This window comes from Falco cherrug, chromosome 10, assembly GCF_023634085.1.
Source record: "Falco cherrug isolate bFalChe1 chromosome 10, bFalChe1.pri, whole genome shotgun sequence".
In the NCBI taxonomy this organism is placed as follows: Eukaryota; Metazoa; Chordata; class Aves; order Falconiformes; family Falconidae; genus Falco; species Falco cherrug.
Genome location: NC_073706.1, coordinates 5,735,151 through 5,762,130, shown reverse-complemented (window position 1 = coordinate 5,762,130; position 26,980 = coordinate 5,735,151). Strand labels below are relative to the sequence as shown.

Sequence of the window (26,980 nt, the reverse complement as noted above, 5' to 3'; positions counted from 1 at the left end):
AGGACATACACCATACCACTGATTTGTAATGTGCAGGGGAAAAACACCCTTCTTGTTTTCAGAGCCCAAATAAAAAATCTGGAGAGTTGATCTGGTGGAAAGAGTCAGCAAAGTAAACAGTTTTCCTTCCACTAGCCATAGAAGAGTACAAAAGAATCCAGCGTCACAACCAAATCATCATTCCTCCCCAAATCCTCTGCCCCGTTATCTACAAGTTCCCAAACTCTGCAGTCAGCCAGACCTGCACCTGTGTCTTGAGGCAGGAGGGAACAAGCGTTATTCCAAGTTACAGAGAAACAGCAAAACCCAGGAGATGCTGCTGAGCTCTTCCGTGTCTCATAGGTGCAGGATGGAACCGAGCATTTGCTGAGCACCACACAGAGTATTCCTCAAAGGTTTGGAAAAATGACCAGAAAGACGCCACGACACACGCTGCCACCACCTCTGTCACAATACTTACAGAGCTGCAGTTTACAAGTTCAGCCAAGTGACAATGAGGGGGATGCTGAGGATGGAAACGTTGGGAACATGGGTCCAGGTAAAGCTCTGGGTCGTGCTGGGGCTGCAGAGGTCAAACAAGCTGCCTTGAAATTTGATTTTCTGAGACTCCCTTCTCAGCATCTCCCAGATGGTTGCTGCTTCCTTCTGGCACTCCCAGAGCGCTGTCAGGGCACACGTGTGAAATTCATCCCAGTACCTGCAGCCAGGGGAGACACCACACCATCAGTCCCTTTGCATTAGCACAGTGCCAGGATGCCAGGCAGAGCCTTGCTGCTCTGAGCCTGCCCTTCAGGCAGAAACAGCCTCTGTGTTTTATGCAAGTTGCCCAGACTATTGATCCCCTCCATCATCTCCCAGAACATCTTGACTAAAACTCCAAACCTCAAAACACACTGAAGTTATTTCATGGGTTGTTTTTGTTGGGTTCTTTTTCCCCCCCCTTTCTCTGGAAGTCAATAAAATCCATTATTTTCCATCAACAAATGCTTCCCTTCAGCACCGAGCACCCCGAGTATCTAAAACAGGCTGCAAACAAAGGCCCAGCACATTTCATTCATAGCTTCCTCCAAGCTGAGTCAAGGGCGAAACGCAAACACAAAGCAAGGAGAAGGACAACAGCTCCTGCAGACTGTCACAGCTTTATAACTGGGGTGTGGGGGAGTTATTCACTGTGTTCTCATTAGACACAACTCCATTTATCTGCTGGGTATTGCCCTGTGTGAGTAGAAGCTGTTCAATGGAAAGAGGCTCTTGGAGAGCACCAGGGAAAAAACAAGACGGGCAAAGATAACCCATGGTCCTGCGGGAATGAACTGCTCTCTGAAGACCCCCTTGGGCAGCCATCCCCTGGGGCTGGCACTTTGGAATTGTTTTTTTCAGATCCAGAGCTAGAACCAGGCAGGGAAAAACCCTGGAAGAAATGGGGCCAAAACCCACAGCCCCTGAAAAAGACTCTTCCAGGAGGGGCACAGTGGACACCACCCTACCGGTCTGGTACACTGGAGCCAGCGCCATGCAGGATGGCCCTGCTCTGCATTTATCCAGAGCAGCATCCAGCCTGCCAAGGCTTTACCCTCTCCCTGAGCTCCTTCCTTACTCTTGGTGAAGAAGCATGGTGGCTCTGAAGAAGCTGGTTTTGAGCTGTTTCCAGCGAGATCCCTGTGCACCAGTGACAAGCTGAGCAGGGAGGGATGGGCTCCAGCTGTCCAGGGACAAGGACAGCAGGTACCAGGCTGGGCCATGTGTCCCCACACGGTGTGAGGAAGGACCAGAATGGGCACCCCACCCGATTTTTATTTTTATTTTTTTTTTTTTTTGCTGCTGAGTATGGGAGAATTAGACTCAGTACCAGCTCCCTCAAAGGCTGCTGTAGGCACTGCTCTGTGACAAGGAGGGCACCCAAAGCCTGGCAGGTTGCTGAACGCACACCAGCGTGTCCACAAGTCCTGACACAGCTGAATTCACAGGCGAGGTCTCTGTTTTGTAAGTACAAACCCACAAAATAAAACGGCAGGAGCCTGAAAGTCTCAGCAAATGCCACAGACCATCACATCCTCTGGAAGTGGTTCCTCTCCAAAACAAAAACTTCCCCAAGAGACAGAAGAGGCTCTGTGCCACTCTTGCCACTAACCTTCCCCCCATGGATTCTTTCAAACAGGGTTTCTTTTACCTGAAGAGAACTCTGCAAAAGCATTTTTCTATTGCAGCTTCTTTGGAGCAACGTGTCCTGGCACCCGGTGCCAGGGCAAGAGGGACCAGCTGCGGGCAGCACCCCCCGAGTCCTAGCCAGCTCCCCAGCCTCTGCCAGCCCACAGCACCGAGTGATGAGTGACTTGCACCCCGAGGTACCCGATTGCCCTCCCCTCCACCCCAGTTTTGCTGTCCTGTCCCACATTGCTGGGGCTGGGCACCACCTCCAGGCCATAGATTACCTGCAAGCTGGGGACTGCTTAGAGGACAGGAGCAACTGCTCTGCCACCTTCCCCGTGCCCTCCAGGACACCAGGCACACGTGCCACCCCTCGGGAAGGAGATGTAGCCCGGCCAGCTGAGCAGGGACCCTGCACTTGGGAAGGGGACAGCTCAGTTTTGTCCAAATGCCCAGTGCTGGAGATGACACCTTGTGCAGACCCAAGCACTCTGTTTATTTAGTTTTCCTACCAGGGCCTACATCAGAGCGCCAGCTGTGAGGGAGTTCATTAAACTGAGTCACTGTGGCAGAAGAAATGTCCCCAGATAATGAGAAAAGCTGGTGCCAACACAAGTAACCTCCTGTGCTTGCTCCTGAGCTGTGGCAGCAGCAGCAGCAGGCAGCTCTGCCAGGTGAGAGTTAAACCTAGCCTGTGTCTTCAGGCAAAGGATGGCTGGGGGAAGGTGAAGAGGGATGACAGCTCCTGTCTGGTTCTGCTTTCAGCCCGGATGGCAGCTCCCAATGTTTCAGCCTTCACAGCCTCCATCTGCTCAGCCAGGCAGGCTGCTGTCAGACAGCTCGCCCAGGCTGGCTCTGGGGCAGCATCCTGCACATAGGGCCGAGATGCCACCAGCCCCATGCTGGCTCCCAGCTCTGTGTCTGTCCCCCACCCACACTCCCAGAGAGGGGACCACGGCACCAGAAAAGCCAACAGCGGTGGGGAAGGCTGAGAGTTAAGGTCAATAATTCAGAAATACTTCCTGGCAGGAAGCTGGGAAATCAGCTTTTTCCTCCAGCCAGGGCAAGCCCAGCTAGCCATGCACCAGGACCAGCAGGAGAAGCTGGCACGTCACAGAAGGCACAGAGTTTCAGCCCTGCCAGCGGGGAAGACCCCAGGACCTGTTCTGTGATGGTTAGAGCCCCAGAGCCTGTAAAAAAACCTTAACTCACACATTTTGTGCAAGTTTCAGCAAAGGAACTACTCCTCCAGCAATCAACCACGGCACATGCTGGGCTGTAGGCTCAGTTGTTTCCCGATACCAAGAAGCCACATTAAAAAAAAAAAAAAAAAAAAAAAAGCAGCATACATCAATGTTAAGACCCTGCTGAGCGGCAGCTCTGACCCAGCATGGGCAAGGCCAGGAGCGAAGGCAGCCAAGCCCCCACACTTACAAAAGTAGCCCCCAGGGCACATGTGACCAGGAGTGCGGTGACCACGGTGGGCAAACAGGGCATGCTGCCGCAGCTGCCACAAGGCAGGCACGAGAGGCTCCCAGAGGCGAGCTCCAGGAGTGGTCATCACCCTCCCAGAAGAAACCTAGCCATGGTGGCCACTTGGCCAAAAGCCAGCGTCAGAAGGCACCAGGCAACCCAGACAGAGCTCCCAGTGAACATGTGGGTCACAGGGAGAGCCTGAGCCTGTCGGTGCTGCCCAAGGGCAGCAGAACACCAGTGTGAGGGGTGACAGGGTGAATGATCTGCTCAGCCTGGTGGCAGAGCTGGAAGAGGACATAGAAACATTGCCATAAGGGATGAGGAAAAGACTGAAGTATTTAATGCTTTGACTCAGTCTTCACTAGTAAGACCAGTTACCCTCTGGGCGCTCAGCCAGCACAGGGGCAGCGCACCACAGATAACTGCCCCAACCCTCTCTCTTCCAGGGATCAGCCCCAGGGGTGGGACACGCAGGGGGTCCTGGCCTGGGGCCGTACTCACCCACAGACTTGGTGCAGGCCCTGCAGCTCGATGCCATCCGCCTCCTCGTATGTGGCCATGTTTTCCCCCAGCTTGAGGATGCAGTCTGAGAAGCCTTGGTAAACGTTGGCACAGGTGGTGCCCGATGCCAGCAGCCCAGCCAGGTGCCCTGCCAGCCACCCAGGGGGTCAGCATGAGCACCGAGATGCTTGGGAACAGAGACCACCTCCTTCTTGGGGTGACCTGGGCAGCCCTGGGCCACCACAGTGCCAGTGCCACCGAGGCATGGCGAGCTCCCACTTCCATGCAGGACACACGTGAACCACACACCGTCCCTCACCCATGCCCAGCCCTGCCTGTGTTTGCAGAGAGCCTGAAACAGCCGCTCTGCGTGGGTAGGGAGCCGATGCAGGGGAAGCCCCCTGCCCACCCACCCCCAGCACCCACCCCCCGGCCCAGGGAGGGCAGGGACAGGCAGGGGGTGCACAGCCAGCGCAGCACTGGCAGCCAGGACCCACCGACCCAGAGAGGAGGGAGGGGACCGCGCATCGCCCCCACCTTGGGCACCCCAGATGTCACCCGGGAAGTGGCCACGACCCCGGCCCGGCCACCCCCGGCAGCCTTACCCAGGGCGAGGAGCAGCACGGCCGTGCCCCGCCGCTGCCCCATCCCGCCGCCGGCTCCGCCCGGGCTCGGGCTCCAGCCCCGCTGCTGCCGCTGCCGCCGCTAATGCTGCCGCTAATGCTGCCGCTAATGCTGCCGCTAATGCTGCCGCTAATGCTGCCGCCAATGCTGCCGCTAATGCTGCCGCTGCCCGTACCCCCATGGCCGGCAGCGCTCCGCGCCCGCCTCCGCAGGGAGAGCGCCCGGCCCCGGCTGCCGCTAATGAGCAGCTTTGGCCGCGGCTAATTAAGGAGGGGGCTGGACGGCAGCTAACGAGTTGCCAGGGGCAGCCCCGTGCCCGCACCCCGCGGCTCCCTGGATCCTGCACCCCTGGACCTCACAGCATCGCATCCCCTCAGGACTCTGTCAGCACCCACGGCTCCCCCCCCCTGCACCCCACACCCAGGGACTCTGCGCCCATGGGCCCCATGGCACCCCTTGACCGGCACCCTCCATCACCCCGAGTGGGGAAGAGGGGCTGGTGCCCGCTGCCAGAAGCAGGAACGCGGGCAGGACCAGGGTTGCTTTGCTCCAGGTTTAGTCTCTTTAACAGCACAGGGTAAAGCAATGCAGGACGTGAAGCAAAGACCTGAGACCGTGTAGGTTCAAAGCCTTAAATGTCAGCACCTACAAAACCTTCTCCCCTGATCCTGGCACCAGCCGTTCCCAAGGCTGTCACAGCCTTCAGGGCATTCGTTGGGATTTTGCATCGCTATGGCCTGATCCTGGCTTTTGCCTAGTGAGTCCCTTGTCTCTTCCTCCAGCAGGAAGGGGAGCAGAAGGATTCCTGGCTGCTTTGATGGCATTACTGCAGGGGTCGGTCACATCAAAACTCACTCTGCTGGTGACAGCTTTGCTGTTGGGGACATGACTCTCCACTTGCCCATGAACGCCACTGGTGCCCAGTGCCATGACCTCCGTAAGTGGGAGCCCCTCGGTGCACAGGTACCACCTGCACCCAGGGTGGCCGTGCCAGCACCCCAGCCACCTCCAGCACCCAGAACACAGAGCAAGTGAAAATCACAACTCTGCAAACCCTGTGGGTGCCCAAGGAAAATGCAGAGAGAGCTTGGGTCTGAAAAACGTAAATAAATCTATTTACAGAACAACAACTCAACACAAAAAACTACAAACCTTCTTGGAAGCTCCCCCCCAGCTCTGCCAAGGCCTGCATCTCCATCAGCCCGGGAAGAAAAGCAAGCGGCAATCATTTCAGTTAGGCTGCTGGTGGTCCTTGTGTTTGCCGCAATGCTGGGACACATCGTGGCGAGCGGGACTCTGCTGCCAGAGCTAAGCCCTGGCTGGGCATGGGAGCTGGGCACTGCATGGAATGACTTGGGTTGCCTGGCCCAAGGAAAGCGCAGGGCAGTGCAGTGGTGGCAGTTGTGCTGCCAGGACAAGGGGACCGAGTGCTGTGTCCCTGCTGCTGGTGGGCCCGCTCACCCCAGCCCCAGCCCAGCAGCAGGCAACCCACCCTCGCTGAGGGTAGTGGATGTGAAGCACATGTCTGTCCTGCTGCTGGTGGGTCTGTCACCACCTCCTCCACCTCCTCCTCCATCTCCACACCCACTTCCACACTGCTGGCACCCACCTCTGCAGCCTCCAGCATGAGGCAGCATATCCTAAGCCAGAAATCAAGCAGAAAAGTGCATCGGTCCTGCCCTGGCCACCTTAGTGCACCTGTGGAATGGGCGTCTCGGCACCCCTGGCCCCTCTTGCCACCTGGGGGGAACCATGGGGTGATATGGGGCCACTGGGCACATCCCCTGCAGCTCCTGGCTGGAGGCTGGGAGGCTCCTTTGCCACCATCACCTACCACCACTGATGGGCCAGCACCTGCAGCTGGAGGATCCTGTGCTCTGTGTGCTTCACCAGCTTGGGGAGCGGCAAGGTTTTGTGGATCTGCCAGAGGAGGGAGGGCAGGGGTGAGCAGCCCTGTGGCCCCTGAGCACTCCCCTCCCAGGGTGGCTGCAGGACCATGCTGTAGCCGTTTCTGCTCTCACCCCCAAGGGAAACCCTTGTTTTGCCATCTTGCCCTCCATGCCAGGTCAATCCTTGGTCACAATTTCCCACTGCTTAGCAGTTACAATCTGAATTTTGCCTTCAGGGATCAGCTTGGGAGGGTGACACAGCTCGAGGCTCAGCTGGGAGTGGCTGTGCCCCTCCTGAGGCCAGCACCCAGCCCTGCAGTCCCAAAGGGACAGCTCTGGCTCCCTCTTCTCCTGAGCTCCTGGCACCCCCTTGCTAGGCCCAGGGAAGGGGGGCAGGGGACAGCCCAGGACACCGGTGTGGGCAGAGGGGACCTGCCAGCTTGCCATCCACTCCCCACCACTTCACCTTGATGGCAGCCACAGATGCACTGAGCCGGTCCAAGCTGCAGAAGGGCTGGGGCACAGGGCCAGCTCCGCGGGGTGAGGACCATCTCCTTTGCTCTTCCGTTGTCCCACAAGCAGCCAGAGAGCTGACCCAAGCACTGCTGATGCCTCCAGTTCAGATACAGCCACGGGGGTGGAATTCATCCCTCTCAGGTGGATGCAGGTGGCCATAGGACACAGATGCGCTGCCACGTGTCCCAGCTGGGCACGTCATGGGATGAACCCATACAAGAACCTGAGCCCAACACACACCGAAGGCCCTGCTGGGACCTGCCCACAGCCCACACAATGCCTGAGGACACAGGGCTGCCCGATGGCAGGGAGAGCAGGCCCCACGGAGGACAGCTCAGCCTACTTAGCCTGCCCCTGAAGAAGTGGGAGCCGATGGAGGGGAAAACCCTTTTGGGCCCAGGGCTGCCCTGGGCAACCATGCTCTGGCAGCACCATGGCAGCCACGCTCTGCCAGCCCTGCTTGCCCAGGAGGCAGCAGGCAGCTGCTTGGGTGCTGCCCAGGGCTGCCTGGCTCTCGTCCGACTGGGCAAAGCCAGCGGCTCCTGCGGGGATCTGGCAGCTGCAGGTGAGATCCACCCTGCCAGGCTGTGTGGTGGATGCTGACAGCATGGCGGGCACCACCGATGGGGCAGCACCGGGCTGCGGGCAGCCTCCAGGCACAGCTGCTCCTGCGGAAGGGGCTGGGGCATGTCCAACCCCGAGGGCACCCCTAGATTTATCATGGAGCCAGGGGCTGCCTGCACGCCGTGGCCTGGAGGTTGCTCCGCAGGCAGCATGCAGGCAGGCAGGCCAGAGGGCTGGGGACGGTGGTGGCCCTTGCCAGGGCACTGGTCTCCAGCCAGCCCCATGGCACTGGCAGGGGCTGAGCCTGGGGCAGGGGCAGAGCCGGACAGGGACCCCCCCAGCCGCACCACTGCCCGCAGTCTGTATGACGCAGGCATAGGTGTACTGCGGTCTGCCTGCCCCCGGCTTGGCAGTGGCTACAAACGAGCTGGGCAGGGATGGGGCCACCATGCAGGGTGCTAGGGCTGCTCCCACCACGCCGCCTGTGCCCTGCTTGGCAGCCAGTCATCTCCCCCCCAGCCCCTCAGAGCCCCTCAGCCCCTCACCTCTGCCTTCAGCTGGTGCTGACTCTCTGCAGCTCCTGGCATCCTGATGGCTGGGTCGGATTTCTCGAGGCCAGGCTGGCCCCATCCCTTCAGCAGAGGGGGTCAGTGGCTGAGGAAGGTCGAATCAGGCGAAGCCCAGCTCTGCCACTGATGTGCTGCATGGCCTCGGTCGTCTCTCTTGATGCAGGGGGATAAAATGAAGCTGCAGGGCCCAGCGAGGCTGGTGGGTTTCCCAGGGGCAAACACACCACGGCTGAGCATGGCTGGGAAGGAGCCAACCTGCCCAAACTGTGGGCCAAGTAGGTGAGAGTGAACGGCAGGGGGGCTGCCCCCACCCCAGCCTGACACAGGGCCTCTCCTCACTCTGCTTAGCTGTCTGTCGAGCTGCTCCAGGAACACCCCTTCTCCCCCGGGGCCGGGGCCGGGTGTCCTGCTGCCCACACGCGACCTCCCATCTCTACCAGCTCCCGTGCCCGCAGCCAGCCACTGGGGACATCTGCGTGGTGTGGAGCCCAAGGATGGAGGACATGACACCCCCAGGGCTTGGCAGGAGCCTCCTCCAGCACGGCAGCAGGACCACTGGCACAAGGACTGGGCTCCCTTCCCTCTGGGCAGGGCATGGCCAAGGAGCCAGCTGGCTCTGGCACGGAGTGGTGCTGTGAACCCTGGCCAGGCAGCACCTTGGCACAGCCTGGCTCCCCCGCATCGCCCCCCCAGCCCTGCGGAGATGCTCATTTCTCAGCAGCCACTCGAGGGTGTTTATGGCTTTTCTGTCTCCCCGCTGTCCCAGACTAAAATCACCCCTTTTAAGGGAGCCACAGGACCACAGGTTGCTGGAGCCTTGCCTGCTGTGCGCTGCAGGCTGCTCCCTTGCGATGTATCACCTCGTTTACTGGGAAAGCAGCCTTGCCTTATTTTTCTCTTGACTCCACAATTTACTGATCAAGGCAAGCTGCAGCTCACTCGCAGCCCCATCCACGCACGCCTCCTAGAGAATAAGATCTATTTTCACCAGCAAGTGATTCACCTGCCTGGCATGGGTTCACCTTTCCCTTAGCAGCCGACTCCTCCCCAGCTCCATCCTGGCCCCACAGCTCCCTGACTCACCTCCCAAACCTCTAATAGATGGGAGAAACCTGAGCGGGAAGGGCAGGAGGAACAAGTCATGTTACATTTTCTCCTGATGACTGGTGCACTTTGATGCTGGCTTCCCTGGGGACTTCTGGCAGGAGCTGAACTCTGCATCGTGGAAAGAAGAGGCGTCATTCCTACCTGGGCTTGTGACCGGATCTCCAGGGGACACCTCCCAAGGACCTGGGCATTTGCAGTTAGGGTGAGGACTGTTGACACAAGACGCACGGTGCCATCAGCTTGTGCTGGAGGCACAAGGGAAGCAGGGGTGCTGCAGCGGCCAAGGCAGACCCTGCAGGTATCTGGCAAGGCTTATTCCTAGGGCTCCCAACCAGAAGTGGAGACTCTCCACCAACTTCAGTGTCACCTCTGTCCCCTCTCACCTTTTTGCCAGGGGCAGGCACACTTGGCCACAAGCGAAAATATCATTATGTGGAGCTGGCTTGCCTGTGTTGGTTTAATTGGAATAAAATGTGTGCCCCGCTGGGCAGCACGGCTTGTGCTGAAGAGCTGGGATGAGTCAGGCTCCGTGCCGATGATATCACTGCTTTTCCAATCCCCTCCCGGCAAGGCAGGCTGGAGGGGCCACAGCAGCGGGGGACCCGGGTGCGTGTCACTCTGCATGGGCAGCACCCACACATGTCGTCCCTACGGCGGGGACTCAGGCCGTAGTGAGCCCCAGGGAACGCAGGGTGCTGGGGGCACTTGTGTGCACAGAAACGGTCTCCATGCCTGGCAGTAGTAACTGGTGCCAACCAACACAGGCACATAGCAGAGACCTGAGCTCATTCCCTGGCCCGGCCACCTCGCCTCCCCGCTGGCAGGGCAGGGCAGGGCAGGGGGTCAGCGGGGGTGGTGGTGGATGGCTGATGCTGCCCGGAGGCTATGCCAGACCGCACAGAGCTGTGAGCAAGCCAGAGCCGGCAGGTACACAGCAGAGATTTGCTCCTGCGGCTCCTCAGAGACCATAAGCACCCACCCTTGCTACACCAGCCTGCCTCCCCCAGCCCTTCAGGGCTAAGCCACAGGCATACTGTGCTCAGGTGGAAACCATCAGGCAGGACTGAGGGTGCTTTTTGGGTATGGATAAACATTCACATGGACAAAGTTCATCCCCTGTAACCACCACATGAGCCGAAGCCAGCAGCTCTGGGCAAGTGCACAGGATGCACATGGGGTCCCTGGCACAAAGCAGGAGCTCCCAGGAGGCATGGGGTTGGGGGGACAGCAAAGCAACAGTAGCCAAAACAGAGCTGGGACACAAACAATACCCAGTTATCTTTAGTCAACCAGGCAGTGAGAGAAACATGCTGAGAACAGGGCAGGCAGGACACGCCACAGACACTGGAAACTCCCTTTCAGCCCGAGAAAAGGGCAGAATGGATGCCCCCCTGGCCCAGCTTGGCAGTGCCCAGGCTGCGGGCAGAGCTGGCGCTGGCGCTGGGCACGGCGAGGCACTGACTCACCCTGCTGCGATACAGGAAGGGGGCAGGCGGCCAAGGCCGCTTCTCTGCCAAGGAGCAGCCTGATGTGCAGGGCTGAACGTGGGAGAAAACACCCCAGAGCAGGACCTGCTGCAGGATGAGGGTCTCACAAGGCTGGAGGTGAGCTGGGGAGGGAGCCCATGGCCCATTCACGCAGCGTGCCGTTGTCTCTCCCGCGTGAGTTGGGCATTTAAGAAAAGAAAAGCGAAAAAGACAAAGCCTGGACGGTAACTGTGCTCCCTGCCCAGGTACAGCCACCCCTGCCCAGCTCTCACCGGAGCACAGCACCTGCAGCCAGGCGCTGCTGGGGCGGCTGTGGAGGTGGGGGGGGGGGGGGGGGGGGGGGGCGGCTCTGCGCGGACCCTCCTTGGGGCCCAGGGACCCTGCATGGGGACTCTCCACGGGTCCCGGCAGCGCAGAGACCCTCCGCGAGCACCGGGTGCCGTCCACCCTCTCGATGACCCTCCCCGGGGGCCGCAGACCGGCCCCCACCTCCGCAGGACCCCCCCCAGCTGGGGCCGGGCAGCTGCCGGCGGCGCCGCCGCGATGCCGCGGGGATGGGCGCGCTGGCACCGCCCCGCGCCGCGCACAGCACCGCCCCGCAGCGCAGCATGGGCGAGCGGCCGGCGGCGGCGGGGGGGGCGGCCGCCCCCAGCTGAGCCCAGCCGCCCCGGCCCGCTCCAGCCCATCGCAGCAGCCACCCGCCGCATGTCCGGGCCCGGGGCGCAGAGCCGCGGCCGGCGGCTGCCCGGTAAGTGCCCGCCGCGGGAGGGGAGCGGGGCACCGGGCGGGCAGGGCTCGGGCTGCTCGCAGCCCCTCTCATGCTCCCCGCAACACCTGCCCGCCGCCCCTAGCAAAGCAGCGATGCCCCCCCCTCCCCGCCCCCGCATCCCCCCAGCCCCGGACGCCCCCCAGCCCCCGCTGCGCCAACCTGCTGCGCCGGCCCCGCTCCCCGGGCTGCGCTGGGCAGGGGCTGCCCGGGAGGCGCCGCGCCTGGGATGGGGATGCTCGGGGCGGGGAGGGGGGTTTCCTGCCTGGGAAGCGGCAGAGGTCGGGGACCTGTTGGCCCACGGGCTTGTGGCAGAGTGGCATCGGTCCCCCTCGGAGCCCCGAGGCCCCCGGGAGGAGCGGAGCCCCCCGCACCTGTGGGGTTTTGGGAAAGAGGAGGCTGAGCAGAGCAAACGCACCAGCGAGCGCAGCAGGGTGGGCGGCAGCCGGGGTGACGGGGGGCTGGCCGGGGGACAGCCTGCCGCAGGTCCCTGCCGGGTCTCGCACGCCGTGCTGCCCTCCTGGCTTTTTGGTCCTCACGCCGCTTTCTGCATGAATCCAGGCAGGGCCCCGTAAATAGCAGGGTCTTATGACACAGCCTCCGCTGGGGAAGGAGCTCTGGGCAGCAGGGATATTTTTAGTGCCGAGACTCAGGGGATTTGGAGAACGCTCAGAGGAGCGCAGGCGATGAAACCGCGGCACAGACAGGGGTTACAAGGTGCCATGTCCTCCCTCTCTCGTTCACCCACCCCCCTGCTTTCCCCAGCAAGCAGCTCTGCCAAAACCACTGCCTCCCTCACACTTGCCCGGTACATTTCCTCTCGCTGGGGCTATGGTTATTTTTTGCTGTGCTGCACCACGAGGTCAGATGTGCCAATCGAGACAAGACCGTGCAGGGAATTAACACTCAGGCAGCCAGCGTGTTCAGGCATCCCGTCTCCGCACAGCCAGGCCCTGCGTGATTCTTTGGGGCATTCCCAGCTCTCCACACCGGCTGCTTCTCCCAGGGCTGAAGATGCTGAAAGCCCTTGGGATTTACCCTTGCCCCACAGCGGTTTTGCTGGGGCAGGGTGATAGGGAAAGGCTTGCGATCCTGCAGAGCCTCCTGGAAGATGCTGTGGCAGCCAAGGAGCTGCATCTTCCCCCAGCTGATCTCCTCACAGCACTGCATGCAGGGACTGGGCAGCCAAGGCATCGTCCAGCAAGCTGGGCAGCTGTGGGGTGCCCTGAGCCTCTCTGGAGGAGCGGAGCCAGCGGTTCGGGCTCTGGGAAAGCACAGGGAGAAGGGCAAAAGCTGGCTGGGCCAGCCTGCCCCAGCTCTCATTCACCAGGGAACTGGCCCATGCTTGGAGTGACCCCTCACTTAAACTCTGCTCACCTCCCCATCACCCCCTGTCCCTTTCCACAGCCCAGATTATTTTTCAATACCTTTTTTAAATCCCTCTAAATCTCTGCAAGGTATTGCAGAGCCATGGCCTTGAGAACAGGCCGTCCCCATCCTCGCCTGGCCTTCTGCCTCTGCTAACAAGCCTTCTCCCACCCCCAAATACACCCCTCCTATTCACTGGCACAGAGGGGTGGTTGTGCTGGGATCCCACAGACTAAAGAAGAATGAAAAACGCATCCCCTCCCAGTGGAAACATGATTGAAGCAGCCAGATAATTGAACCATGCTCCACTCCCAGCCCAGATGCTGGGTCGGAGAACACCCTGAGCTGGTGCTCTGAGCATTCCCAAAGCCCTGCCTGGCCCTCACCCCATGCTTCTTGCACCCCAGGAATTGCCCCTCCCCCAGCCTGCTTTGGTGAGGGTGTGGATGGGGGAGCTTGCAGCAGTTTGTTTCACAGCCAGCCCCCCCAACGCCTTTCCCCACCACGGTGGTGGCCGTGAGCCCACACCATGCGAGGGCTGGTGCTCTCCCAGAGAAGAGGGACCAGTGGGACCAGCGTCCTTGCCCACAACCCATGCTGTGAGCAGTTGCCCAGGAGCAGATGAGAAGGAAATCCCTGCCTGCACCTCCGAGGGGGGATCCTGCCCTGCCCGCCCAACCTCTGCACCAGCGTTTGGCCCCAGTTCCTCTCCAAGCTGTGCTCGTTAATAGCACGAGAGCCGGAAGGATCTGAAGGCAGCGGGGCACTTGGTGCCTTCGCAGCCGCTCTGGGCGGTTCAGCCAGCGGGGAAGAGCCTGGCTCTGAATGCTGATCAGCCTCCAGCCTCTTGGCTGAGTGGGCTGTAGTAATAACCATGATAATAGTAATAAAAGCCAGGCCACCAGCAGGTACCGACAGATCCCCCACGGTGCACAGGGGCCGCATTGTGTGTGCGAACGTGTCCCGCGGTGGGAACATGCCAGCCGGATGAGACAATCCCCGCGACTGACAGCCGAGTGTGACTGCCCGTCACATGGGGAAGGGCCGCGGCAGGGAACGACGCTCTCCTTTATTTCCCTGGCAAGGGATGCTGAGAGGCAGCTACACTAGCTGGGCTGTTCACCCCCGCCAGGCCCGGAAGAGCCCCGGGAGGAGGGAAGGCTCTGTCCCCGACTCTCACCGCGGTCACGGGTCAGGCAGGGCCAAGCACAGCCCAGCTGCCATCTCCTGCTGCTGGTGTTCCTTACATAATGGGATCTCAGTGCTCGTGCCCGACTCCACGGCGAGAGCTCAAAAACAAGTTCATAAACAGGTCCTGCTAATTTCTCCCACAACAGAAATCCCGGTGCCCACAGGAATGCTGCCACCAGCACCCGTCCTGACTCTCCCCAAGCACTCTTATCCCAAGTTTCGGTCACGTGCCAGGGAGAGATGAGAACATTAATGGCACAGATTAACCACACTCACGGCACTTGGGACAGCACCCACTAGCATTTTGGTTTATTTTGTAAGTGTGCTGCAGGAGGATTTAGAGACTTTCCTCCTTACCTCCACGCTGGAGTCCCTTTGGCAAGATGTTGCACGGAGAGCCGGTCTGTCGCCCTGAAGCTGGGAGCCAAAGCAGCCTCCGCCTTGAGCGCGGCATCCTGAAGCTGGAGCCCGATGGGCTCTCCTCGGTTGCAGAGCTGCCAGAGTTTGCCATGGATTCAGCACAGCTGGGCTGGGGAGTAGAGCTCTGCCTGGGACAGACAGGACAGGGCTGGCTCTAGCTGCTGAAAGGAGCCAGCTCTGTAATCAGTGCCCTGGTCACCCCCTCCTTGTCCTTGGCTCCATTCTCTTTTGCACGTAGCACAGGGGAGAGAGGAGGGTTTTGCCTTACCCCCACGGCACTGAGCTGCTTCACCAGCACGGTGCATCTGCCACCACAGCTGTTAGCCTGGGTGCTGCACAGCGCACCGAATCTCAAGTCTCGGCACCAGAGCAGGCACCCAGTGCTTAGGTCGGACATACCGAGGCAAAAGCCCCTTCAGGCAGCTAGAATCACTGCCCTGGGCATCAGGAAGATGCTGAGCATCCAGAAGAGGACCAGAGCCTCTTCTAGAAACCACATGGTGACTGGCCCTGAGTCACGGTGCATCCCCACACTGTGCTGCAGGCACAACCCAGCCTCCTGGGGCAGGTGCCTGCAGATGATGGGGTTTAGCTGTAGCATGCCCCAAAAACAGGGTGCAGAGGAGCCCTGGAAAGGCTCTCAGGAAGATGTGACATTGATCTCCAGGACATCTCACCAGGCCCACTATCTCTTCCCTGTTTGGGTCCTATGCTGCTACATATTGCTGGCAGCCTGGCCCCTGCTATCCTCACCCCCACTCCTGCCAGACAGGGTGGGGATGCTGCTCCCTCTGCTCCCGCCTCCCCAGCCTGGAGGAGCAGAGGGTTTGGGCCACGCTTAGGCAGAGCAGAGGATGTTTGTTTGGTTTCCTTGGTTACTGCACCGCCTGCTCCAGTAATCACATTTTCCTTGTGCCGGATGGGCCAAGAGGAGCAGAGAGGAAATCTGGAATGGCTGAGGTCAAACACCAGCCTGGGAACAGCCGGGGCCACCAACCGCAGACCCTCTGTGCCATTTGGGTCTTTGCTGTTTGGGTACCCAACTGGAAAGGGTAGTACCAGGCCCAGAGATGCAGCGACAAGCTCCTTCAGCAACAGCCCGAGGGCTCCCATCACTCCCTCCTGTGCAAGCCGAGGACACAGGCACTGACGTTGAACTGCAGGAGGAATTACAGGAATGAAAATGTTTGTGCAGGCAGAAGCCAAGCTGGCTGTGCAAGCCAGGGATGTGAATGGGGGAGCCTGCGAGCGTGGGTGCGGCTGTATTTATAGCGACAATGGCAGCAGGGGTGCGCGTGTGCAGGGGTGACAGGGTTGCTGATGCCTTTTATTCCTTATGCATCCCCTCAGCCCAGAAAGCCTGGAGCACTAATGCCAGTTCTTGTCCCTGGGAGTTTTTCCTGTTGTTAGTGTTCACACACAACCCTCTGTTTTGTAGCAAGGAAACTGAAACTTAAACACGTGCAAACCATGGCTGATCTCATAATAACACCCTTTTCCCTCCTCGACAATTCACTTCAGCAGTTGTGAACACAGCATATGAGCTCCCCACTCCTGGCTATCCTGCATCTCGGAAGCAAGATCTGAAGCTGCAGCACAAGTGCTGGTGACGCTGCCATTCTAGTGCATAACATCTATTCACAGTGAATTAGTCAACTGGTAAAGCAGAGGGGAAGGAAATCATCTACCCTCCAGCACAGCCTTACTGCGTGAGCTGGGACAGGCAGAAGGGCTTGGGCAGTCCTGCCTGGTCTGACCCCCCTCACCTTTCTCCCCAGCTGACATGGAGCAGGCGCAGCGGAGCCTGGATGCAGAGCAGATGCAGCAGCAGCAGCTGAAACTACGGGACCGGCAGAAGTTCTTTGAGGAGGTGTTCCAGCATGATGTGGATTTCTTCTTCCCTATGTCTCACCTGCAGATAGAACATCGAAGACGTAAGCGCTGTGGGCAACAGCACTGACTGGGCTGGGGGTGTTTCAGGGGACAGTGACACAGGCGTTAAGAGATTGGTGAGATATCCCCAGTCTAAGGGCAGCCAGGGACATGTCTTGCACTGAGGCAGGACCACACACACTGCATGTGGGCGTGCTGTGGATTACTCACACCACTTAAATCACTGCACATGGGCACCCAGGCTGGCGCCCTGCATAGTCACTGGCTTCAGACAGGCTCCTCTAGACAGCAGTATGGGGCAGTGACAAGGACTGCAGCGAGACAGCAGGGGCTTCCAGAGGGATGTTTTAAAGAAATGTGATTTTCCTAAGTGCCTCTTACAGCAAGCAGAATCCAGTTCCCCATGGCAAGGCTAGCCTCCCTCCTGGCATCCTGCCTGCACAGGGCTCACGATGACCTTTGCCTGGCGCCAGCACTCACCTTTTCACTGGCCTTTGTCTCTGCAGCCCCCTTAGGCAGCATTTCCTCCATGGAGGTGAATGTGGACATGCTGGAGCAGATGGACATGATGGACCTGTCAGACCATGACACTGTGGACGTGTTTCTGGGCTGTGGGACAGAGGAGAGCAGCGTTGCTGGGCCCCTGCCAGGTAATGTGCAGTTGTGTGCCTTTTGCAGGCCAGGCTGGGAGCCCTTCCTTCCCCCAGTGCCCACGTTGGCTTGTTCCTCAGCCCTGGCCACCCTGCGTGCAGATCCACACATGCTCATACAAAGACAGACACTTGGTGCTGGGGTCTGTGAGGCTGGAGGGACCTTGCCCTGGGCTGGTCCACATCAGTACCCACCTCTGCAGCCCAGAGGTATAGATCCCTGTAAATACCTTATGCTGCAGAAGACAGCCCAGGCACTTTACAGAATCTGTGAAGCAAATTCTCTTGTCCTGCAGCAGCCAGCGTCTTGTCATGATTTCCCAGGTCCCCACCGCACTGCAGAGCTCACTGCACCGAGTGGGAAGGCTGTAGGACCCCTCTATCTCCCAGCCAGACCCCAGGGAGCTAGGCTTGGGTCCCACAGGGAAACCCGGGGTGCCAGCACCTTCTTCCCCACACACACACTGTACTGATTCACTGAGGCCAAGCCAAATGTCTCCTGCCTGCTGCAGCCAACAACTTCACACAGCATAGTTCCAACCCATGCTTCATGCAAGACGCAGAAGGCTCCACTGCCAAAAACGGGGAAGGAATGTGCAGCACTGCCCAGAGCCAAGCCAGGGGCGTGAGGTTAGGAGCAGCCATGGCAGCCATGTGAGGGGCAGCCAGGAAAGCATAGCTTGCCAAGGAATAAGGTGTGTGTGTTGGAGGGACTATCCATGGAGCTTAGGGAACAATAAACCTCCAGAAGCCTTTTTCTTTCTCTTACCACTCTCTCCTCCAGGGGCAGATGCCAGCCAGTGCCCAGAGGAAATCACCCTGCAAGTGCCCAGTGGAGCAGAGAGCAAGTCACGCATTTCTTCCACATCCTCTGTCTCCACGGATCTGAACAGCCTGGACACCAGCGAGGAGGGGGCTGAGACCCCTGTGGTGCAGTCAGATGAGGAGGACCTGCAGGAGGACAGTCCCAAAAAGCAGCTTGCAAAAAGCTAGCAGCCAGCTTTGCCCTGCTCCCAGCCTCCTTTGTATGGACCTGCCAGCCCAGAGGAAGGAAAGCTGCTGGCACTCAGTATACCCCATCCTGGACTGCTGCCCTGCAGGAGGGGAGAGATGATTTTCCCCTCCTCTCCCTTTGCAGGTTCTCCTGGCAGCCAAAGGAGAAGGAAAGGGGTATTGTAGGCTCCCAAAATTAACTCTTCCAGCTTTGCTGCTAACACTCCCTGCTTCACTCCCCCAAAATGCTCAGTGGCCCACAGCTCCGCCATTCCCAGAAAGCCATCCCTTGGGACCCCGGCTCCCCATGCTGCTGACAGAGGTCCTGTCCAGACAAGCGTTTAACGATGGCATACAGAAAAATAACACTCTAATCTAAACAAGAAGTGGGTGTGTGTGTTAATTGGGAGAAAACAGCACTGGGGGTGAGGGTTATTGTGAGGATTGCAGGAGGGAGAGCAGTGTAAAGACAGTGTGCTATGGGCACCATGTAGAAGCAGATGAAGCTGGCTGTTGCACAGCCCAGCTCCAGCGCAGGGGCGGTTCCTGCACCCGGGGTAGGAACAGGCAGCACAGACCTCGGCAGAGAAGGGCTGCTGTTAGTGGAACAGGTCACCCTGCCGAGCAACTTGGTGCTGCCCCCAGGAGCGAGAGAGCCAGCGGCTGCAGTACTGACGTAAGCAGAGCTGCTGGTGACCTGTAACTACCTGCCATGAGTACACTGGGGGATTTCCCACGCAAAATAGCTGAGTGGAGAACATCAGCGCATGGAGCACCAGTAGCAACTGCTCCCCCAGCACAGCATGAGGGCAGCAGCCCTGGCTGGAGGCTGCTTTAGAGGAGCAAAGAAAGAGCCATCAAAACGAAACCATTTTGCAGCCTGCTACACTTGTTCCCTGCAGGATAGGTGAAGAGGAGCCAGGCACAAAGCTAGCCCAAGGCCCGCTGCCACTATCAGTGGCTGCAGGCCAGGAAAGTGCTGTCCCTGCTCAGGCTGCGTCAGCACAACCGTGGTCACCCCCATGAGGAAAGGAGCCTAGGAGATAAGTGACAGGAGACAGGGAACGCTCCTCATCCTGGCTGCTTCCCAGGGGGTGTTCAGGCCTTCCTGCACTCTGTCCTGTGCCAGCCGACGCTTCATCAGACTGGCTGGAGCGCACCAGTTACCTGGGAATGGCCGGCCAGAGCGGGAGGCATGGTGAGCTCCATCGGACCGCTGTCCCCAGCGCTGCCTCGCTGCAGCTCGCTCCCTCCCGGGCCGGGCCCAGGGTGGCCGGGGCTGGCAGCCAGTGGAAGCAGGGTGCTTCCCGACGGCTCTGCGCCCGGAGATAGACGGTGCCCTCCGGAAAGGGGACGTCAAGGAAAGAGGGAGAGAGCGGGAAGAGCTGAGACGAGGAAGTCACCCCGGGGACAAGTACACCCTCTCGGAGCCCTGACGCACGGCAGCGCCTTGCAGCGAACCGGCGCCGCTCAGGCCGCACAAGCGCTTCCCCTGCAGCACCGATCCGAAAAACCAGGGGAGGGAGCCCTCGGGGCGCACCCCACAGCCAGCCGCCCTGGCCGCTAGGCAGGCCCGCCCACCCCCGCCCCGGGCCGGGCAGGCCCCAGGCTCGCTCCCCGGCCCCTGCGGGCGGGAGCCCCGCCGGGCTCTCACCGTGAGGAAGGAGGCGAGGCCGGGCCGGGGCTGCGGCGCCGCGTCTCCATGACGACGCCGGAAGCGGTCGCCATTGGCCGCGCGGCCGGAAGCGGAAGTGAGCAGTGGGGCGGCGGGATGTTGGCGGCGGTGCTGCTGCTGCTGCTGCTTCTGGCGGCGGGGCCAGGGCGGGCGGGCGCGGGGCGGGCGCGGCGGGACGCGCTGCGGGAGGAGCTGCTGCTGAGCCCGCTGCCCGCCGGCGACGTGGCCGCCACCTTCCAGTTCCGTACGCGGTGGGACGCCGACCTGCAGCGCGGCGCAGGTAGGGCGGGGCGGGGCCGGGCCGCTATTGGCTGGGGCGCGGCGCAGGGGGCGGGGCTATTTCGCAGGGGGCGGGGCTGCACTGGGATGATGACGCCAGCGTGTGGAGTGATGTCAGAGCGGGGACGCTGAGGTCAGCAGGAACGGGGCAGAGCGAGGCCGTGGGGGCTGAGGGTTGCGGTGACATTGGCACGAGGGGGCTCGGTGCGGTGATGCAGGCAGGCTGTGAGTGATGGTGTGAGCCGCCAGGGTACGATGTTGTGTCTAGTCGGGCCCTGGTGTGCCATCAGGGGAGGGGGCCGGGGGATGAGATGGGCAGGGGCTAACGCTGCCCGCAGTCTCTCACTACAGGCTCTTCCCGAAGGCGCTGGGGCAGCTGGTGGCGGCGCTGGGTGTGCGGGAGCTCCACCTCGCCCTCACCCAGGGCTTCTGGCGCACCCGGGCCTGGGGGCAGCCACCCCTCCAGGCACCTGCTGGTGCTGAGCTCTGGGTCTGGTTCCAGCCCACCGTCACCGAGTAGGTACCCCGGCTGCGGGTCTGCCCCTCTGGGTCTCCTCTGTGGCCACCACTTCCAGGAACTGTTGCCCTTCTCACATGAGGCAGCCACAGTGTGTGTGGAGGCCTCGCGGGTGGGAAAACTTGTGCTGGAATAAAGTCCCTGCAACCCCTGGAGCAGCTCCAAGGAAAAGCAGAATGTAGCCCCTCTCAGGGCATGGGGCAGAATGTGGTGCTGAGGGCAAACCCTTGTTGACTAAAGGAACAAGTAATTCCTCTGTGGGCTCTGTGATGACAAACCCCTTGCTGCACTGATACAACAGGGTTATATCCTGAGCTGTCATCCATGACTCACTTCCTTTGACTTCCATCCAATACCTGTCTCCCTTAGTACACAGCCCCTCTTCGAGCCACAGCAGCTCTCTGTGGACTCACGGAGCTCTCTCCTCACTACAAGTGGCCCATTCCAGGTCTGCTGGTCAGGTCAGCTTTCAGAGCTGTACCAAAGTGTTGCTTTAGGTCTCACAGCCCCTTCCCCATACACTGCATGTCACCTACCGCGTGCTCCCTGCTCCTCCCAGGCTCTTTCCTCACAGACCAGCTGCACCCACCACTGGGTCCCTGGATGTGTGGAGCCCTGCCAGCCCAGGGGCTGCCCCCATGGTGAACATTCCCCAGGGCTCATGCATTGGAATAAAATACCAAGAGAGCTGGAGAGTGCATGAGCAGCAGCCTCTACGTGCACGCTCCTTACAGCTTCTAAAAGCCAGCATTTTATTTATTTTTGTACAGCCAGGTGTATTTATTGAATGTTACTGACTTAACGCTTGTTCCAAGGATTCGAGCTGCTGAGCAATCTCTGCTATTTGTTCTCACACAGTGTTGACAAAGCCTGGAAAGAACTGAGTAACATTCTCTCAGGAATATTCTGTGCTTCTCTCAACTTCATTGACTCAACCAACACAGTCACTCCAACAGCATCCTTCAAACCCCTGGGCTTAGCCAACGGTAAGCTCAGCCTGCACATGGCTATCCAGCTCTGCTCTCTCATTCTTGCCTCTAGCTTTTGTTTTGCCCCATGCCACTGCAGGCAGTCTGGGTGCAGGTCCTGCAATGACTCGGGGTCCGGGTGTGTACAACAGGGTTTGTTAACCTCCTCCTGGAAGTGTTTCCTGTCCCTACGAATGAGGCTCGGATTTGAACACAGGAAACCCACAAGCAGTATGTGGCAAATGCTCCCAGGCCCTTGTCTGTCTCTCTGAAAAGTATTTTACGAAACAGGACTAGAGGATTTAAGGCACTCATGAAAAAAAATATACTAGAATATACTGTTACCTATTCTTTCCAAACCACTCTGAACTCTGGCACTTCAGGCATTTTGAGGGGGTGGTGGGCTATGGGGTGGAACAACTCCGCTTCTGCTCTCATGCCTGTGGCAGTACCAGCCTGTTGACCCTCCACTTTCCTGCCCAGGGACAGATCACCATCTCCTGCGATACGCCGTCCTGCCCCGGGAGGTTGTCTGCACAGAGAACCTCACACCTTGGAAGAAGCTGCTCCCATGTGGCTCAAAGGTAATGCAAGTCCTGCTGCCTCACTGGGCCACTCCTGACGGCGCTGGGTTCCCAGCAGCAATCCAGGAATGTGCACTGGGAGGTCTCAGCAGGGCCTTTCTCTCAGTGGGAGCAGAGAACAGATCAGGGGCTGAGTTTCTCCTTTTCTCCCTGCAGGCTGGGCTTGCCGTGCTGCTGAAGGCCGAGCGCTTGTTCCACAGCAGCTACCACTCGCAGGCAGTGCACATCCGCCCCATCTGCAGGGTAAGGGCGAGGCTCAGGGCTCCCTACTTTAACACCCCCAAGAGAAAATCCAAGGCCTTCTTGTGACACTGCAAGGTGACACACCGGTTTGCCCAGCTCCCCTGCGGTGGGTTTGCTGTGTCTATCACAGCTGTTGTCCTGCTTCTCTGGTTTCACCTGCGTAGGGATGGGATTCCTGGGAGTCCTGGTGGAGTTCCGGCTGTGTCCTCCCCCTCTAGAAGGTGTGATCAGGGCTGCCTGTCTCTCTTGTCCAGGATGCCTCCTGCCTGGCTGTGTCCTGGGAGCTCAGACAGACCCTTACTGTGGTGTTCGACACCTTTTCCAGTGGCCAAGGAAAGAAAGGTAAGCTTGGCAGCAGTCCGCTGTGGTCCTCGAGTGCCCCCAGCCTGCAGCATTGCACTTTGCCTGCCACTGACTTTGCTTCCCACAGACTGGTCCCTCTTTAAGATGTTCTCTCGCACACTTACTGACGCATGTCCCCTGGCATCACAGAGCAAAGTCTACGTTGACATCTCCCCTAAGAACAAGGTAATGCTCGTGGGCCGGAGAACGGCCCCCTGCTCCCCCAGTTCAGCCACTTTGTGTGGTTCTGAAATGTCCTCGCCTCCACCCCCTGCACGGCCGGGCCCCACCGGAGCCCACTGGGGCTAACAAAGGGAGGTGGTTTCCCTCCTCTGAGCAGGGCTGTGGGGATGTGCGCGGGTGTGTTCGTAAGAGCACCAACAGTGGGGTGGGAGAGCCCAGGGCTAGCCAGAGGGCCTTTGCCCAGTGCTGCCAGCTACTTCGAGGGGCACTTTTCTTCTCATGGTCCATTTGCTTTCTCAGGAGAAGGAGCTACTGGAAGTGACACCCCCTCCAACATCTGTACATGAAGCTATTGTCCAGGGAGACAAGAGAACCTATGCTGTCTATGACCTGCTGAGCCCCTCACTCTTCAATACGTCTCGCAGCCTTAATGTGCAGCTGAAGTGGAAGCGGCCCCAAGACAGCTGTGAGTGACCAGAACTTCACTCCATCTACACCTCCGGTCAGGGCTCCAGGCCTAAAAATCCCATACCGTGCCCCCCCCGTTCCTGTGTCCTTTTATCTTTTCGCAGCCGAACTGCCGACACCCATACTCCATGCTCAGCGCTACGTGAGTGGATACGGGCTGCAGACCGGAGAGATCAGCACTCTCATCTACAACACCCACCCGTACCGGGCCTTCCCCGTGATTCTGCTGGAGACCGTGCCGTGGTATCTGCGGCTCTATGTGCACACTCTGACTATCATCACAAAGGGAAAGGAAAACAAGCCAAGTAAGTAAACCCTCTGGAGAGCACATGCCACCCGATTCCCTTGGCACAAGCGGCTCATTCCAGAGATGGTTTAGTCCCTCCCTTGGGCCCCAGTGATCACTGGGAAACTGGACTGGGAAACAAAAACATCTCAGGATGTTTTTCTAGCCTTCAATTCAATGCTCACAGCAGATGAGACTCTATTAAATCTTATACTAAGTTTTGTAAGAGGCACATGGATGGTGTTTCATAATCCAACAAGGGTCTAAACAAAACTGAATTGATTTTCATAGTAAAGGAGGCTCAATTTAAAACAGATGACTGGGTCTTACTTTGCATTTCTACCTTTCCTTGTGAACACCTGACTTTCATGGGTCATCAGCTCTAAAGATGCCAGATTTAGCCTTAACACATGCTTTTTGCTAGCTGTGCATCTTCACTTGCCCAGAAGACCTCTCCTAGGACAGTGGAAGCAGGAGCACCCACCCCATGGGAGATGTCCAGGCAACGTGAACTTGTCCAAGGTGCCCCCCGCTGCCACTGACGTGTCTCTTTGCGGTTAGGTTACATCCACTACCAGCCAGCCCAGGACCGGAGACGGCCTCACCTCTTGGAAATGCTGATCCAGCTGCCAGCCAACTCTGTAACCAAGATCACAATCCAGTTTGAGAGGGCCTTATTGAAGTGGACAGAGTACACACCTGACCCCAATCATGGCTTTTACGTCAGGTAATGACATAACTTGGCTCCTCATTCCCTTCTGGGCCTCGGGTAGGACTGCCCAGGTTTCTGGGGATGTGAAAAACTCTTGTCATCTCTTTGCTGGCAGAACTGACACTAGCACATCCTTTGTCTCCTTAGCTCATCTGTGCTTAGTGCTCTGGTGCCCAGCGTCATTGCGATGAAGGACGTGGATGTGGAGCAGAGCCCTCTCTTCACCTCACTGTGAGTGTGAGTGTGCCTGTGCTGGGGAGCGGGGCCATACAGCAGTGCCTGCATGCTGCCGCTGTCATCCCATCTGGTGAGCATGAAGCAGCGGTCCTGTGCGGGCTGACACTCCCTTTCCTGATTCCACTCTCCAGGTTTCCTTCCTCTGATGGCTCCAGCTATTTTGTGCGCCTGTACACTGAGCCACTGCTGGTGAACTTGCCAACGCCAGACTTCAGCATGCCCTATAACGTCATCTGCCTGACCTGCACTGTGGTGGCAGTGTGCTACGGCTCCTTCTACAACCTGCTGACTAGAACATTTCACGTGGAAGAGCCAAGCCGGGGTGGGCTGGCCAAGCGGCTGGCCAACGTCATCCGCAAATTCAGGGGTGTGCCCCCCCTCTGAGAGAAACCAGGGCAGCTGGCGCTGGCCACGGAGACCCAGGGAGCAGAGTGCTGCTGCCTCTCGTCTTTGCTGGAAGCAGCCTGCTCCATTTTGCTGCCTGAGTCTCTCTTCGGGATCCAACAAGCTGAGAGATTGCTAACATGGGAAGATGCTCTAAACCCACTGACTACTGAACTGCACTGCTACAGGATTAGGAAAGGTATAAGACTTCTGTTTGAGAAGGGGGTAACTTCTGTGCTGGGAACGATGCTGGAAGTAAACTTGAGCTGTTTTGTACAGTTTTGCTGCTCCTGGTTGGTTTTACTTTCTCAGCCCCACAGGCAGAGTTGACCCTGTAAGATTCTGCAGGCTGCTAAGTCTCTGGCACGCTACCCGAGTCAGCTGGGAGGAGAGGCAGACATGGCAAGGGGAAGGGGTGTGATCTGCAGCAGACAGATGGGTTCATCAGCTCTACCATCTCACCTTCTACAACTGCCACATTTCACAACTCCCTCCTGCCACACTTCACCACATCTGAGCCAGTTTGCAAGTTAATTGTTGGACATGGTGTAAGTCTGTCCCCTCAGCCATGGCAAGGATTTATTTACTTTCTCAGGAAAAAGCATCTTTTGCTCCCAGCTTCTATTTGCAGTGTTTTGAAACCCACCCACCAGCTCATTCCTCTGCTGCAGCACAAGATCCTCCTCTGCCTCCTCAGTATAAATTCCACACATCTGCCTGACAGCTCCCCTGCACCCACAGGGTCCCCAAAGTTTCGGAGAGCCTCCGGGCTCTGCACACCCCATGTGCTGAGCTGCAGCCAGTTGAGCTCTGCTGGTGGGTGGCAGCCTCAGCCCTCGCAGAGCCCTGGGCTGGGAATACAGGAACACTGGCACCACTCTGCTCTTCAGATATTTTCATAAAATACAAGGTACCGCCTTGCTGCAGTTCACACAGAGCAGTGAGAGGACTCTGTGGTGCTGCTCGGCCTCCAACAGTGCTGTTCCCAGGGGTATGTCCTTTGCATCTCGGATGTGGCTTTTGTGATAGGAACAGACACCTGCCTACAAGCAGCTAAACAAAGCACAAGGAAATCATTAGAAGAAATATTCCCCAGAATCAATGCGAAACACAGCCAGGGGTCCTTTAAAAGCTTCCGCTTGAACAGAAAGACCACAAAACCCCTGTTGCCTCCTGTCCTGCACAGAACAGTCTGTTCCCACTGGCCTGGAATTACCTTTATCTTCCCTACTGGAGGTGCCCTTCTCTGCAGTTCTTTATAGATCTGCTCCATTGGATGGCTCCATGCAGCCTGCAGAGCTGCTGAAGTAGGGGAGCTTGAGATGGGACAATCCTGGGAGCTCACACTGCTTCCAGCCACAGGACTGCTACTACAGCTCTGCTAGCCAGGGTTCCAGTGCAAAACGGAATTTCTTTCTAGAAAGCTAGAACTACAACCAAACAAAACCCAAGCGAGCATGCAGCTCCCACAATAGCACAGAGGCAGGGGCTTGCAGCCAGGAGTCTCAGGCAGGAGGGTCCACGTTGCAGTTGGCAAAAGGATTTGGAGAGCTCAAGTTGTTTCAGGTTGGGTCCGGTATAAATCCCACAGACTGCAACCATCAGCATGTGCCAGAGCAGCTCAGAGCAGCCGAGGTCCCCCCAGCCCGGCTCCCTGGGTGAAGCATGCATGCTCTGTGTGTTAGGTGGGATCTGGCAAAGCCCCCCTGAGCACCGAGGCCAGCATCCATGGATGCTGCTGGCACCGCGAGCCAAACCAATCAAAAATAGCGCAAAAACCACAGCACTGCTGCAAACTCAGCTGTCACTCCTGCAGGAAAAAAGGTCTCTGTGCTGAGGACGATGAGGGCAGCCTGTGCCGGGGCCAGCCGGGAGCGACCACCGGCAAAGGGTGCCAGAGCTGGCATCAGCCAAAGGCTTCGGGGCCATTCCCATGCAAT

General features: G+C 58.8%; 3 protein-coding genes and 2 long non-coding RNA genes across 9 annotated transcripts; 2 read left to right on the top strand and 3 right to left on the bottom strand.

Annotated features, from left to right (window-relative positions):
* Positions 1 to 45: 45 nt before the first annotated feature.
* LOC102055939 (neuritin-like) lies at positions 46 to 4,826 on the bottom strand. The gene is made up of 3 exons (XM_055722689.1): positions 4,731 to 4,826; positions 4,126 to 4,273; positions 46 to 697 (listed from the first exon to the last, which is right to left on the bottom strand). The coding sequence occupies exons 1-3, from the start codon at positions 4,771 to 4,773 to the stop codon at positions 472 to 474; spliced, it is 417 nt and encodes a 138-aa protein (XP_055578664.1). The 5' UTR covers positions 4,774 to 4,826; the 3' UTR covers positions 46 to 471.
* Positions 4,827 to 5,249: 423 nt separating this feature from the next.
* LOC114015796 (uncharacterized) lies at positions 5,250 to 10,983 on the bottom strand. 2 transcript variants are annotated; one of them, XR_003559918.2, is made up of 4 exons: positions 10,861 to 10,983; positions 8,264 to 9,502; positions 7,105 to 7,377; positions 5,250 to 6,669 (listed from the first exon to the last, which is right to left on the bottom strand). It is a non-coding gene; the product is annotated as an uncharacterized LOC114015796 (long non-coding RNA). The 2 variants fall into 2 exon arrangements; XR_008734144.1 differs by having other exon boundaries at positions 8,264 to 9,603; positions 10,861 to 10,967.
* Positions 10,984 to 11,409: 426 nt separating this feature from the next.
* DBNDD2 (dysbindin domain containing 2) lies at positions 11,410 to 18,548 on the top strand. 2 transcript variants are annotated; one of them, XM_055722147.1, is made up of 4 exons: positions 11,410 to 11,629; positions 16,405 to 16,560; positions 17,026 to 17,169; positions 17,960 to 18,548. In XM_055722147.1, exons 1-4 carry the CDS (start codon positions 11,425 to 11,427, stop codon positions 18,160 to 18,162), a joined length of 708 nt encoding a protein of 235 aa, XP_055578122.1. In that variant the 5' UTR covers positions 11,410 to 11,424; the 3' UTR covers positions 18,163 to 18,548. The 2 variants fall into 2 exon arrangements, with proteins under 2 accessions (XP_055578122.1, XP_055578120.1); XM_055722145.1 differs by having other exon boundaries at positions 17,954 to 18,548.
* LOC114015797 (uncharacterized) lies at positions 14,501 to 19,914 on the bottom strand. Of its 3 annotated transcripts, none has more exons than XR_008734143.1 (5): positions 19,817 to 19,914; positions 17,939 to 18,120; positions 17,000 to 17,128; positions 16,393 to 16,538; positions 14,501 to 15,783 (listed from the first exon to the last, which is right to left on the bottom strand). It is a non-coding gene; the product is annotated as an uncharacterized LOC114015797 (long non-coding RNA). The 3 variants fall into 3 exon arrangements; XR_003559919.2 differs by lacking the exon at positions 19,817 to 19,914 and adding an exon at positions 19,330 to 19,810; XR_003559920.2 differs by lacking the exon at positions 19,817 to 19,914 and adding an exon at positions 19,330 to 19,810 and having other exon boundaries at positions 14,501 to 14,754.
* PIGT (phosphatidylinositol glycan anchor biosynthesis class T) lies at positions 19,910 to 25,318 on the top strand. Its single transcript, XM_055722144.1, has 12 exons — positions 19,910 to 20,117; positions 20,455 to 20,632; positions 21,492 to 21,619; positions 22,085 to 22,185; positions 22,342 to 22,428; positions 22,683 to 22,770; positions 22,859 to 22,956; positions 23,254 to 23,419; positions 23,526 to 23,726; positions 24,269 to 24,434; positions 24,567 to 24,650; positions 24,788 to 25,318. The coding sequence occupies exons 1-12, from the start codon at positions 19,934 to 19,936 to the stop codon at positions 25,038 to 25,040; spliced, it is 1,734 nt and encodes a 577-aa protein (XP_055578119.1). The 5' UTR covers positions 19,910 to 19,933; the 3' UTR covers positions 25,041 to 25,318.
* Positions 25,319 to 26,980: the final 1,662 nt, after the last annotated feature.

Bases quoted from the DNA above. Each gene is read 5' to 3' on its own strand.
- DBNDD2 (XM_055722145.1), top strand. From the start codon at position 11,425: ATGCCGCGGGGATGGGCGCGCTGGCACCGCCCCGCGCCGCGCACAGCA. The intron at 16,561-17,025 runs GTAAGCGCTGTG...TTGTCTCTGCAG, and splicing joins GCAGATAGAACATCGAAGAC to CCCCCTTAGGCAGCATTTCC. The intron at 17,170-17,953 runs GTAATGTGCAGT...TCTCTCCTCCAG, and splicing joins CGTTGCTGGGCCCCTGCCAG to GGGCAGATGCCAGCCAGTGC.
- PIGT (XM_055722144.1), top strand. From the start codon at position 19,934: ATGTTGGCGGCGGTGCTGCTGCTGCTGCTGCTTCTGGCGGCGGGGCCA. The intron at 20,118-20,454 runs GTAGGGCGGGGC...CGCTGCCCGCAG, and splicing joins CGACCTGCAGCGCGGCGCAG to TCTCTCACTACAGGCTCTTC. The intron at 22,957-23,253 runs GTAATGCTCGTG...TTGCTTTCTCAG, and splicing joins ACATCTCCCCTAAGAACAAG to GAGAAGGAGCTACTGGAAGT.
- LOC102055939 (XM_055722689.1), bottom strand. From the start codon at position 4,773: ATGGGGCAGCGGCGGGGCACGGCCGTGCTGCTCCTCGCCCTGG. The intron at 4,274-4,730 runs GTAAGGCTGCCG...GGTGGCTGGCAG, and splicing joins CGTGCTGCTCCTCGCCCTGG to GGCACCTGGCTGGGCTGCTG. The intron at 698-4,125 runs GTGAGTACGGCC...CCCTGGCTGCAG, and splicing joins GGCCTGCACCAAGTCTGTGG to GTACTGGGATGAATTTCACA.